Source organism: Urocitellus parryii, chromosome 3 (genome assembly GCF_045843805.1).
Source record: "Urocitellus parryii isolate mUroPar1 chromosome 3, mUroPar1.hap1, whole genome shotgun sequence".
Taxonomy (NCBI): Eukaryota; Metazoa; Chordata; class Mammalia; order Rodentia; family Sciuridae; genus Urocitellus; species Urocitellus parryii.
This window is the reverse complement of record NC_135533.1, coordinates 96,093,384-96,108,031: the sequence shown is the minus strand read 5'-3', so window position 1 is coordinate 96,108,031 and position 14,648 is coordinate 96,093,384. Positions and strand designations below refer to the sequence as shown.

At 37.6% G+C, this 14,648-nt stretch overlaps 1 protein-coding gene across 1 annotated transcript in view; it reads right to left on the bottom strand.

Annotated features, from left to right (window-relative positions):
- The window catches only part of Pou6f2 (POU class 6 homeobox 2), a 454,978-nt gene that overhangs the window by 36,706 nt on the left and 403,624 nt on the right, over positions 1-14,648 (bottom strand). Inside the window, exon 6 of the mRNA XM_077796791.1 lies at positions 13,202-13,342. Coding sequence (XP_077652917.1) covers positions 13,202-13,342 — 141 coding nt within the window. The remainder of the gene's footprint in view (positions 1-13,201; positions 13,343-14,648) is intronic.

The window sequence follows — 14,648 nt, the reverse complement described above, 5'->3', positions numbered from 1 at the left end:
CAATGATAACTGGTTTCGTTGATGACTAGGGAGAAATATTCCATGATACAAAGTGGTTCTCCCAAGAGACCAAATAAGCAAGACTCAGCATAGGAAGAGTTTTGGAATTTAGAATTTAGCAATAAAACAAAAAATCTCAAAATTCTCCAAATTTGAAGAAGTTCAAAGGAATGAGAATTTGGGCAAGGGAAGTGAAATATGGAAGGACTCTTTTGGAAATGAATGGAATTTGCCATTTTGTTCCACGTTTCAGAAATTTATTGCTGGTTGTTAGCACATAGATTTCCCCCTAGAAGTGTATTGCTTATGGTAGCATATTTAAAGGTTTTGAGTGTATGTTTGGCTAGGTTTGTACAAATATTAATATTTTACATATTAAAAGTATGTCTTATGGTTGTAGACTGCAGACATTGGCAGCATATTCATTGGCAGAACCCCTCTGCTTTATTCCATAATGGATTCAAAACTAAGAGGTTGTTTTACTCAGGCATTCACTCATGTACAAATTGATCACTCATATATACCTACGTATTCATTCATTCACTCAGCATATCCTTTCTGAGGGCCTGATGTTTGCATGGTACAGAGCCATACCACATTGCCCTCATGTCCACTAAAGAAGGTCAGGAAATTACCCAGCCATGTGAATTCTGCAAACCTTTTCTTTTGGATTAATAGATTTTTTTTTTCTGTAAATCTTGTTCTCACATGGCACCAGCAACTCCCCAATGAAGACAGCCTAGTCTCCCTGTGGGCAGGATAGTCAAGATGGTAGCAATTTATATAACCTAAAAGTCCTGCTGTTGACAAGAGTTCTACAGGAAACTGTTGCAATTGTCAATGACTTTTGGTGGTCTTTGGAGGTCTCTCCTTTTGAAAAATGGTTGTTTACATGATCAGATGTTTCACTGGACACCTGTGTTCATTGAAATAGTTTCTTATTCTCTCTTGAAAACTGGTAGTTTTTTTTTTTAACTCCTCAAGGAAGGCCAATATTATTGAAAATTCATTTCTGTATTCCACTTAGTGAATACCTACTGTGTACCAGGTACTGTTCTAGATCTTGGGAATTCGAGCAATATGACTATTTTAAATCTTGCTTTTAAACCACCCTGACTATATGTGAAAAGAAAGAAAGGAAGAAGGAAGGAAGGAAGGAAGGAAGGAAGGAAGGAAGGAAGGAAGGAAGGAAGGTGTCTAAAATGCCTGCAGAGGTCAGGTAACAATCAGAACTGTTTTCCAAGGACAAAAATTGCTGGTTTCCTACAGGAGAGCAGAAATGACAGGCATGTAGTTGGGAATAGAACCTCCTCAGTGACCAGACTATAGTCATAACCTCTATACATTTTGTTCTTCCTCAAGAATTCTATGGATTTCTTACTTGGTAAACAGGGATTCCATTCCACCCTGCTCTCACAAAGCCTCCCCCATCTATGAATATATTTTAATTTTCCTATCTATAAAATCCAAATTAGAATAAGAAAAGGACATTTCAATTCATGGTTATTTATAACAAGAGCACATATAATATTTCATAAAAGCAAATTCCTTCAAGCCTTAGTTTTGATTTGTAGCTTCTCACATTACTTATTCTTTTTTTCTCACTTTATTTATTTGAATATTACTTATTCAGTGGGATAAAATGAAAATATTTGTAAAGATGATCTAATACTCCCATTTTCAATTCTCTTCAGTGGTTTTACATTTTCATTATATTTGTCCACTGGAAAGTTCAAGAATTTTCTATAAACCAGAAAACAAAGACAAATTCTTAAGGATGAACTGGAAACATTTTTTTTCCATCATAATTTCCCCTTTTCTCAAATGATTACAAATTAAACTGTGAGTTCTTTTCATGTTCTCTGCAACTGCCAACATTGTAGAATTGCAAAAACAGTTATTTTTTTTTTCCTTTCAAAAGAATATCACAGCTGGGGTGAAGCCATCTTTTTTGCAGAAAGACCAAGTTTGTGAGCTTTTACACGGCTTTGCCTAAGACTTTAACTTTTAATATGAGCAAAAAATACTTAGAATTTGGAAAAGTATTTCTGCTTCTGCCTGTTGGTACCAGATTAAGAGACTAAATCAGATTAAAGTTATTTATTGCTTGGGAGAACACCTTGACTCAAGGCTTGTCCTTAGAAGCTTTAGCAAACATTCCCAAATGAGGCCCTAGACCTGTGAACTGTTTATTTTATATTTTTTCTCCAAATCAGAGAGAGAAAAAAAGAGCTACTGCAATGATAGCAAAAATCTAATCAGGGACCAGTGATTTCCAATATTCCAAATTCATCCTTCATTGAAATAAGTTCTTATTCAATGGGAATTGGTGAAGAAAATGTTTGGCAATTGTTCAAGAAAGTGCTATACATATTTAGCATCTCCTAGTTCTGTGTTTATACACAGTGAGCGCACTCAGGCTGTAAAGTTGAATTTAAATTAGGATAAACAACAAAACAAGACTCTAAGAAAAGAAAAAAAATAGGGTGGAGAAAGAGGCCACTCCATGTGCCATTAAAGATGCATCTGTTTATCATCACCCAGTTCTGTGAGTCCAAGATGATTCATGTGCTTTTTATGAAGAGAATATCCATTGTTGTGGCAAAATTAAACGTATTTTGATACTTGCATGCAATATTTATCTATCTGTTCAATCAGAAAAAAAGTTGTCCTCATCACTCTAACATATATTACTTTTTCAATTTCCTGCAAGTAATGTTTTCTTAATGTTCTTTAGGGTGAGACCACAGATTTTCTCATTTCTCACAACAAAGACCACAGTTCATTAGAATTATGCTGATGAGTTTTTCTCATAAAATTGCATCCCCATTTTCATAGATGATCAATCTGCACCTTTATCCCCAATGATCAGGCATTTTTTGATAGATGGAAGAGGGCCAGATGTACCCTTCCAACTGAATTTCTCAGAGTTTCCTGGCTCTTACTTTAAATGTCCCTAAAAAAAATATATACATTTGGTATTTCAAATTTGGTCCCGAGGAAATGTGATTTATCATCACGGATAAATCACTAACACAATGATTTTCTGACTGTCCTGTTCTAGGCTCAATGACTTTTAATTAATGCCAATAGAATGAATTTTGGGATTTTACATTACTTTTGAAGTATAGTTTTATCAGGAATATTTTTCTTGCCAGTCTATCCAGATGAAATAATTCATGAAGTAGACATTTATGTCATTAAATAGTGGAGAAGTTGATGTAGTGATACTGAACATCAAAAAACAAGTGAGTCATTTAGTTATAGAATCATTAATTTAATCAACATCTCAGAGTTAAAAAAAAATAATATATTTAACTTCTTTAAAATATTTGGAGCATTTCTACAGTGTTGTTGAATCAGCTTTAGTTGCTGAGAAGAACAAGTTCTTAGTGCTTTCTGATTCATCTTAGTTCTTCACTGCAGAAACAAGTCAAGGTACATAAAACCATAGATAACATCCCCACTTCTACTGTCTTATTTGCATGTGATCCAAAAGGGCAGATGCTCTATTTTTATATATCTTAAAACATATGATTTTATGTTTTTGATTTATCAAAAATCAAAATGAGTTCTTAGAGTCCCCAGATTACCATGTCCTGAGCATACAATGCCACTCCCTTTTGTGTTCATTTAAGAAATTTGTGTATCACCTTCTAAGCATAAGTATCCTTTCTCTCAAGGACACTTTCATATTTAAAAAATAGTTCTCTTATAACCCAGTGATACTGAGAAGATCCTCACATTAAAAAATCGTCCATGTTTAAGTTGCAACCAAATCCTGAACTTCTATGTGAACTTAAAAAGAGATGTTTGTTTTTCTCCCTGTACATATCACTTGTTCCCTCCCTTTGGTTACCTGGGATGGCTTCCTAACATTACTTACAGATTTATTGGAGGCAGATGGGAATGTTTTTATTCTAGGGCATCAGAGGAAATCAAGGTACTTACATGAACCTTGTTAGTAATATAATCCTGATTAAATAAAGCATTTTTTTTTTACAGAGAAAAGGGTGCTATTATGTCCAGCAGCTGCATAGTCGTGTTAGGGAAGCAGGCTGGACATCACTTAGCTGACTGTTGCTTTAATCTAGAGGAAACAAGGTTGTTAAGTTTACCTGGTTACTAACAGTATGGTCAGCAGATTCAAAATTGTCAAACAGGTCCTCACTGCATGCTGGAGGGACCATGGTTTCAAGAGAAATATGGTCAAGGGACATGCTTAGCATTCACTATTGAAGTGCTAAATGTTTAACATCCTTTATATTGTTAAGTCTTTATAGCAACAGTGAAATGTTAAAATAAATTGAAAGCCAAGTAAATAGACAATTGTCAGTTTAATTTGGCAGGCACTGTATTAGATACAGTAATGCTGTATGGCCCACTTAAAAGCCTTACACATAAAACTTTAATATATTAAATAGACCTTTAGATCTACCACCCGAAGAGGATTAAAAAGTATGTGTGTTTGTGTGTGTATATGGGTGTGTGTGTGTCTGTGTGCACATTTACACATATCACAGGCTTCTTTCCTTCCTCTGGTTAAAATGCCTTATGGGAGCCAAGAGACCTATGATCTGCCTGGGCCAATTCTGGCAAGATGATATGCAGACCTGAGATAGACTTTCTAAAGCTGACTTATTGCTTTAGAGACTTACCTTCTAATATCTTTGATCAGCAAAAATAATAATGGTGAAAATATAAATAAAATTACCTGATTATTTATAGCAACAGTTTTCAAAGATATGTATTTATGTACACCTTCAAGAAAAGTCTGAGATTGAAGGGTAAGAAGTATAGTTCTCATTTGCAGATGGAGAAATGAAAGTTCTAGAGGTTCTGACATGTCTATGGGGCATCTAGGAAGTAAACTAAGTCTTTAAAAAAGAGAAAATCAGGGTGGTATAAGAGAATGGGTGGGGCCTCTGGGCCAAAATCTCAGTTCTGCCACTTACAAAGGGTTTTATTCCAGGGAGTCACTTAACCCTGGGCATCTTGAGAGTTGCACAGCTGGGATAATCAAACCTAACTATGAATTGCTCCAGGAGGATTGTTGATGACACCAATCCCATGGTGCAGGCTTAGCAGGGGAGATATTATTTTCATTGTTCTTTTCTAGAAGTTGCTTGGCCCAAGGGAATATCCAGATAAAACTTAGCACTCATCTAAGAGTTAACATGGTTAAAGAACTTAGCATGCTGAAATGAGCCACATGATTATTATTAGGGAGAGAATTTTGCCATAAGGATGCAGTAATTGGAGTGCAAATATGCTAGTGAAAAAGCATTCAAAAAAAGGTGGTTCTGACTAGTGCTATAAATGGCGTCTTTAAGTTACTACCTGTTTAGAATTATAGCTCTTAATTGGGATCCTTCAGGAGTTAATTGGCCCCTCTCCTATTCTTCAGAAAGAAAGGATGTGCCAATAGTCTTGACAGAGGGGCCTACACGAGAGAAAAGATTTCCCTATTTGTAGGAATATGAAGAATTAAAAGCAAAGTAAAGAAAAACAAAACAAAACGTTGCTGCGATCAGGGCAGGAAACATGACCGCACAACATTCTGCTTTAGGTGAAAGACTGGTCCTATCCACTCAATCTCCAGGGGCAAAATCCACACTGGATTTTTAAAAATTGTATATTCCTGCCCACCCATTTTATTGTACATAACAAGTTGCACGACTGAGTTTTGCTGGTGAAGTGGAAAGAAAGATCTCAGAGGAGGCTTTTAAAAATTAAGTCGAACAGGTTTTTGGACTGAGGATACTTACCTGTCGGAAATGGAGGTGGGTAATGAGGGGGTGGAGCGTGAGGCGGAGAGAGGGGAAGCGTTTGGCAGCTCTGGGGAGATCTGGATGAACAATAGGCTGCCTATTGTTCAGGGATGAGGGATTGCGCTGTGCAACTGCTGGTGGCGCTGTGGGGCCCTGAACCCTGATCAGTACCGCGTGTTGGCTGCAGCCGCAGAACCACTCTGGTGGCCAAACCTTCCAGGAAGACCAGAGTCCGCAGAATCACTGCTATCAAGGCTCAAAAGCACCATTTACCCAAGAGGGCCACAACTCAGAATGGCAAGGACCCAAAAGCTGGACTTAACATTGATTCATCAACCGCCTCCCTGGACTCCACTTCTGACCTTTCATATAGCAGATTACAAAACTCCAAAGGGAGCGTCTTTTCAGCATGGGCCTTGGGACAACCACACATTAATCTGCACTCGGTTTGCATATTGTGAGTCCCAGGGAGTGCTTGGAATGGTCTGAGACCCCTTATTTCTGAAACATGATAAGTAGGCAACAAAGCAGCTGCACAAAAGCAAAGCCCTTGTTGCAAAGCAAACCTCCTTAGGAGGAAGTTCTTTTCTGATTTAAATGAATGTTTCTGCATTTAAAAAACATGGACAAGAATGAGTGTGAATTATTTCGTAGCATTTTTCTAAAGCCTGCTCGGAGAATATAAATTCTGTGAAGTGTTGGGTTGGGGAAAGAGGGTTTAAGAAAGTTAAATTCCGAGGGGTGGCCGGATTGCCCATCTCCACCCAGGAGAATAAGCCACGGGAGTCTCTGCAGCGCAGGACCTGAGTTCATGGTGGGCACCAAGCTAGACAGCTGTGCAGCTCATCTAAACTGGGAATCCTGGTTTGTGGAGCCTCTAGAGGGGCTCATAAGGCTCACACTTAAGGAAAACCTGCATTAATGCAATTGCTTCTTCTGAAATGAGGAAATAAAGCTCTTAATCGGGCTCGAAGGGCAGATTTGATATGTTATTAGAAAGATCGAGGTTGTTTATTATTGTTGTTTTATCTTTATTACTTCAATGAAGCCTGGGTAAAATTCTTATAATGTTAGTAACCCCACAAACATATATTTCCCAGTCTCTAGGCAGAGCAGATTTTTATAAATGTTCTCTAAAAAAATGCTACTTGGAATATAATTCACTCAATGGGATTTAAGTTTTACACCTTTTTTTATATATAAAAAACTTCATATGATGACACTTGCAAATGAGAAATTAAAATCTTTTGTCAGACTGTTTGGAGTTTTGGTTTGGAAAACATAGCCGAAACCATTAGTTAAGCATATTATGTAAATAGATTGCTCTGTTCATAATCTTCGTGAGAAAACACACAGTTGCCAACTCTGAACTTTCGATAAAATAGGTTTGGTTCTTATTTATGTAAAATGTTTAAATATACTCTATTGTTTCTCTGTATTAAAAACAGTATCATTTTGTATGCAGTTTGTATCTTGCTTTCTCAATATTTTGTAGTAAAAAAATTCAAAACTTGCATGGAAAGGAGTCACCGATTTATCAATGTAATTACTTTAGGAATGGGAGGAAAGGGTATCAATTTTAAGTTTGTCTGTAATTTTTTGGGAGGGAGAAGGGATTGGACTCAGAACCTCATGCATGCTAGGTAAGTATTCTACCACTAGGCTGAATCCCCAGCCCAACTTTTGTTTCTTTTAAAAATGAACAAGAGAAATGAAACTAATATGTAGAATGTAAACAGGATGTTTTGTGGGTTTTTTTTTTGTACAGTTAGTTGATATACATTTTATGCATGTCACCATTAAAAAAGAAATACAACAATATATGTGAAATTCCCTAAATTCTTTGTCAATTGGCTTTGGCCCATTATGTTCAATGTACCTCATTTGCTTTGGTCACATGGTCAGAATCACACACTATTTTCCACAGGGATTGGAAATAGTTTTACAAATTCATGCAGCTATAGTTTTGTTGGTTCTTTTAGCAGATCTAATAAAACCTATAGGGGGCTCAATAGACACTTATTGAATACATTCATTTATCTCTCAATCCTTTGGCTGAGAATAGCATATGTTATAACTTTATCTTTGTTCGTCTTGTAGTGATTTGCTCTAAAAGATTCCCATCTTCCTATTTAAATTATGTGCTAAATTACTTCAGTGGCACATAGCAGGGTCAACTGCTGGCTTTTCATTTGGAAGGGAATAGGTATAATTTATTAAATGCCTGAGACATATCAGGAACTGTGCTAAGGACTTTTCCTATTATCAAGTTTAACCTCACGACAAATACATGTGAAAAGCCTTATTATTTCCCTTTTACTGATGAGAAAACAAATGCCCAGAAAAGTTATATAACTTATCCAAAGCCATACAACTAAAAAATGACAGTGTTTTGTATTTTGTAGCTAAAACCCATGCTTTTAGCTACTCTGCTGCCCTCTGGAGATATTATTTAGTTCATTATTACAATTCAGAGGAGTATCTGTATGTAAGCATCATGTTTCTTCAATTCTAAGATATATATTTTAAAATCACATTTTAAAGTGATAATTGGAAAGTTGGTGTGTACATATAAAGTGCTAGTGATATATTCCTGCTTCTCCATACACCTTTCTCTAGCCCACAGCAGTTGAATACAGGCAAGTCAAAAGCAATGGTTTGTACAAGCCACAATGCATAGGCTATAAGTAATTTTTCTTTCATCAGCTTGAGATCATTTTAGAAGGCAGCTTCTATCCTACATTGCTACAGCAAATCCTTCTGTCTCACCAAACCAATTCTGCTCAGCCAACATTTAGTCATATTATAGTTTGTCTATTATTGAATAACCTGTGTGGGTCTCCTTACCTTTTTTATTCTATTTGTACATTAAAAATAATGTTGTTTAGTTATTTTTTTTGTTGTTGTTTTTACTTGACTGGCTCTTTAAAGATAAAAGGGGAGGAGGTCTTGGAGTTTACTTGCTACCACTTAAGAAAACTTCACAGTGGTCGAGGACTTAATTTCATCAGGAAACATTCTCAGCTTCAGTTAAAATGTAAAATGCTTTCTTTAACCCCAGGATAAAATAAAATTTCATTTGCTTTTACTTTTCTGTAATAATGCCAATAAGGAGATATTGCCAGGGGCACAAGGGAAGCCAATTCTATTGCTGAACAAATCGATGGAAAATCTACTTGCCAAATTCTGAACATACTCACTGAATGTGTATTAGGAACACACACACACACACACAACACACAACATACACACACACATCACACACAAACACACTCACACTCCCCCAACCCACTCCTGAACTATCCAGAATAAAGATGAGATTTCCTTAGAATAACTTAACGCCTTACTACTAACATTCTCACTCTCTCAAATGCCTCACACATAGATACTAACACAGGTTCATGTGAAGTTATGAACTGAAAACACGTATCATCTTGATTAACAGATAGCATTTATGGAGTGATAGCATTGAGAGAAGACTGTGAGTCTGACTCCATTCTAAGCACTTTAATCCTAGAGCTGGTGTCATTATTATCCCTACTTTTCAGATGAAGCACTGGAGGCACAGAGAGAATATGGACATTGACCAAGGTATCCTGACTAGTGAAGGAGAGTCTGGCTCTCAAAGAACCCTTTCTCTTTGCCTATACATTGTATTGCCTCTTGCTGCATATGCAAATCAAATATGGTTTGCTAGAAAATGCTAAACAAAACTCTAAGTGGTGATGAAAAAGATAATTCTGGTCAACATTTATTGAATCTTTACCTGTGAACTCAGGCACTGTGGTAGGCTCCCTACCCCCATGATCGTATTTAATGCTCCCAACCTAGGGGCTTAGATTTTATCATCCTTATTTTGTAGTCAGGAAGACTGAGGCTTAGAGGGCTCAAGGAATTTGCTCTAGGTCATAGAGCTAGCTATTGGCCAACCTGAGATTCAAAGATTCACTAGAGATGTCTAGGGCTTATTCCATTGCCTAACAATTCTTGCATGAACTCCCGATCCACTAAGAGAACTACTGTCTGTGTTCATAGCAATGCCATATCCAATATCAGTTTTATGACCACTAATAACCAGGAGGACATTTGCTACCTTCCCGTCTTAAAGCCGAGTCTGACCTAATTTTAAAACCTTTTAACATTCCTGGGTGAGACATGTACTTTGTGACTTAGAATGTAGCATTTCTGTTAAAATGAATAACTCTATTAAATAGTAGTGGCCTGCCTTTTGAATTAATGGTACATGAATGGGAAAAGTTAGAACTTATAGAAATGACAGTTTTACTTTCATATTTGCTCAAATTACTGGTTCTGGTGAACCAAAAAAAAAAAAATGGGAGCAGAAATAAAAACCCTTTGATATAGTGAGATTTCCCATCTGTCTAAGTTTATTGGGATACAGTTAACGGAGACACAGATTCCAAGATGGGGAAACAAACTGCTAGTTTGTGAGATTTCTTCCTATTGAGAGTGGAAGGCCAGGACCCTAAAGGAAGATTCTGGCATGTCTCCTTACGTGGGGTGGGCATCTGCCCATCTGAGGCAGTAGACGTGATACCACTTGTGCTGAGTGTCAGGGGCTAGCACAGGTTGCAGGAGGTATGACTGCTTCACATGACTTCCATTTGAATTTTAAGGGTGAGGTTGTGGCTTGGGTTGGTTATATCACTGGCCCAAGATCATAAGACCAGGAAGAGGCAATCCCAAGTAAGTCTGGATTCAAAGGCAGTGTTCTTACCTACTGGGCAATCCCATCTTTTGTTTCCAAGTAGCCAAAAGAATCTTAGCAGGTGGAGAGTGAAGATCAGGGCATTTTGGAATAGAATTATCCCACTTGATGCCTTCTCTACACACCTAACAGAAAAATGTGCTTTTCAAACATAGGTTTAGATTTTAATGCAAATTACAAAAGTTAAAAAAAGAAGAGAAACAAAGAGAGAGGAAAGAAAAAAATACAGTTGACCTCAAAAGCTCTAGTAAAATAGTCTCTAAATTTATAAGAGTTTTCTCTTTATACCTTTTCTTGGAAAATTCCTTGGAGACTTTTAAGAAATCGAAATGGTATAGTAATTCTAGTTTCCATGTTATTTTGAACAAGGCTAATTGTATTAACCTGGTTCTAATGTATTCTTACCTTTTGTATTACCCTAACACAAGCCACACACACACACACATACACACACACACACACACACACACACACACATACAACATAAACCAAATAATCTTTGCTTGTATCATTTGGGTATAATTTGACTACAGGCTGTTTACCTCATCTTCAAAGGCTCAAACACGTATCTTTGTGCCAACAGATGCAGGGTATGCACCCTTTTCTGGGAAAATGACTGTGTTTATTCCCAAAGATTACAAAGATTAAGACAAAAAAAAATAGTGTTTCATGAATGTGGCCAAATCATCTGCTTGAGAGGTATTTTTTTTAATATTTATTTTTTAGTTCTTGGCGGACACAACATCTTTGTTGGTATGTGGTGCTTGAGAGGTATTTTAACTAAGATACCATAGGACACGTGTTAAAACACAGGCAAGATGTCATGAATGGGCATGATTAGTGTCTCTGTAAATGTAATCCTTTTTTTTCTACTTTGAGAGGTTTGTTTACTACATCAAATACCATAGCAGAGTTTCTAATTATCTCTTGGCTACCTTTGGGCTGGGAGCTATCCCTGGGCTCCGAGGCTAGCAAACATTGTAACTCTAGTCCCTGAGAATTTGTAACTGGCTAAATGATCAGCCATTAAATCTTCAGAAAAATAAACTCCTAAAAATTCCTTCTACATAATAAAGCATTTTACCCATCATAAATACTCAAGTGGTAGAATATGGTAGTGCATTTTACTTGAATGTTGGAACAGAAGAATCAGAGGGAAATACCCATCCAGGGAAGTGTTGTTCCTATCTTAAGCTCTTAAAATTTACATCTCAAGGGCCATGCACCTGGCAGGAGTGAAAGAGGGTGTTCTATTTCTGGGCACAGCTCTAGGAAGCATCTTCCAGGACCGAACTGATATGAATATGAGTTATAGATATTAAAACCAACTTTTCCTCCACCCCAGCAACCTCATCCCTCCAGAAATCTTAATAGGCTTTTGAGAGCCTCCATTTAGAGCTGGCTGCATAAAATGATCCTTTGATGAAAAGGGATTGGAACAAGGGTTAAAGCAGACATTGAAAGGTTACTGTAGAGGGCACAGTGTTCATACAACCCTCCTTTAATATGTGTGGTGTGCACCTGTGATAAGATGATTCATTACACGGGGCCTGTCTTTGACAAGCTCCATCGTTCAGCCCTCCGGGTTCTGACGGGACAATCCTGTACCCGCCCAGGAAATATAACAAGGTCAGCTTTTTCTTTCACTGGGACATAGATGAAGATGGTTTGGCTTATAATGCATCTTTGTTTACTCTTTATGTAAAATAAAAAACAGGGTTTAAGACATTGCAATTCCTGCTCTCCACATAGCAGGCCAAGCAGAGTACATAAACAGACTGCAGGATAAATAAATAACTCTGAGAGAGAAAATCTTTATGAGGATGAAAGCTCCCTGGGTTTCATGATTATAAGCAGCTACATTGGAGAAGCACATACCCTAACAGTGAAGCTGGGTTCTGGGTCAGGCTTTCCATTGGAAGATACTCCCAATATGGTCAGATTCCACTTGCTTGTATTTATGCACCTTTTAGGTTTTTTGGGTTATCTGAAGCTCTGGTGAACATGGGCACATAAGCCGTGGAAAGGAATGGACTTTTAAGATAGGAGGATATAACTGGCTCTGACAGACTAAAGAAAATCTACACCCAAGAAAGAGACCACCCAGCTGCTAGGAGAATCAACAAGAGGCCAGGGCCACAGGGCTGACTTGCAATTGGCATCTTTCTAACTCACCCTTTTGTCGCTTTTATAGGACTTCTTCCTTAGTTTCCCCTACACCCAGAAGTTGGCTTTACTGAGATTTGTTTAGAAATCTACAGCAATCAGGGAAGGAAACTTACCAGTTTCCTCTATTAGATCCAAGGTTTTTTTTTTTTTTTTTTTTTTTTTTTTTTTTTTTTTTTAGTGCAAAATAAAAAAGCAAAACTGAAATTTTATTTTTAAATTTAACTTTTGTTTGTTTCAAAGAATGCCCCAGTAACGAGAGGTAAATTCTTCAACTAAGGTCATAACATGAGTCATTGTATAAAAATAAAAACAAAATAAAACTTTGACATCCTCGGGGAAGGAAAGAAAAATCTTGCTTCTAAAATATAGAAACACCTCCCAACCCTTCTCCTATTCTTGACATTCCTAGTAAACATTATTTATTTGCCTCAGATAGATGCAGTTACATATCACTGTCATGCAAAAGAAATTCATTTCCTTTCCGAGTTCAATCTGCCATAAAAATTCACTCTTGTTCCCATCTCCCACTCACCTGTCCTTGTGCATTAGTAACTAGTTGACCTGTGACCCCCTGAAGACTGGAGAGGGCATTGCCAAAGGCCTGTGAGCTTGCTATGGAGCCCATGGCTGCTGCAGCCGCTGCGGCCTGACTTGCTAGAGGATTATTAACCAGCTGCAAAGAGAGAAAAGATCAGGGTGAAAACCACCGAGAGGCACAGGCACAGCACACGGACATAACATTCACGTGGAGGGGGAGATAGTTCTCGACCCAATTCTTTCATGCAAAGGGCCCCAAACCCACTGGCGGGGCCTGGTAAAGAATCCCTTGGAAGCTCCAGGCTTGGGGAAGAACGGAAACAAGGCTGGAAGAAAACCTCCACCAACAGTGGGCTGCTTGGTGGAGTGTGGGCTTAAAGCTAGTCCCAGGGGGGATGAGTGTGAACCTGGAGGATAGAGAGATGATTTTGGAGGAGTCCCTGGATTTTGTCCTCTAGAGTAAATAAAACTCTCAGGAAATGATCTGCTTTTCTTGAGATAATCATGGGAGTAAAATAGGATGGGGTAGGGAGATTTGTGAATGATTTGTCACTTCCACAGGAGAATTGCAGTTTCTTTTAGAGTTGATGGTGAGGCAGATGTCCCAGATCATTTTCTTCTTTAAGGGGAGTCAGAGTTACTAGAGATGGAAATCTGTGTGCTCAGAGGACGAGTCCAGGGCTAGGACGTTTTGCGGGGCTCACTCTGACCATGGGATTCAAGGTCAAGGAGAAGGTCCTTTAGTGCACTGTCAGGTTGATCTTTACTTGCTGTGTTAGCTAATGCATGGACATCTTTTGGCCTCTTTACTGAGACAAGGGTGAAACAAAGAGGAAGAAAGAAAGTGGGGAGAGAGACCAGCTCAGGGAGGAGGTTATGGCTGCCAAAATCTGTTTTTTCCATGGAGACCAATTCAATATTCTTTATCCTGCCAATTTTCCACGCCACAGGTTTTCAGGCCTTCTGACCATGAGGCAGAAGTGTGGCTTGAACTGAAATCTGCATTTAGGTTAATGACTAGATATAAATTCAAGAAACATTTAAACTATTTTCACAGTATTGGTTTTGATACATGAATTTCATTTGTATTTATTCTAGGGTGTTATTTTTTTCCCCATATAGTTTCTCTCAAGTACAACAATTGTTGTGTATAATAATGCATTTTCCATCACCAGTTCCCACATCCATGAAATTCCTGCATTTTAGCAGAAACCTGCCAAGGCTAAAACTTGGTAGGAAAAAAAATTAATGCCATACTTAATTCAAGTTCTGGTTGCTCTTCTAAAAATGCTTTTCTTCTTCTTCCTCTTTTTTTTTTAAACTTTTTTTTCTTTAATTTCTTCATTCTCTGTCTCAGCCTCTCTTTTTTCTCTCCTTTCCCTCTTCTCTCAAAACATATTTTATGACTTAATTCCTTTGGAAATTTGCCTACACTTTTAATC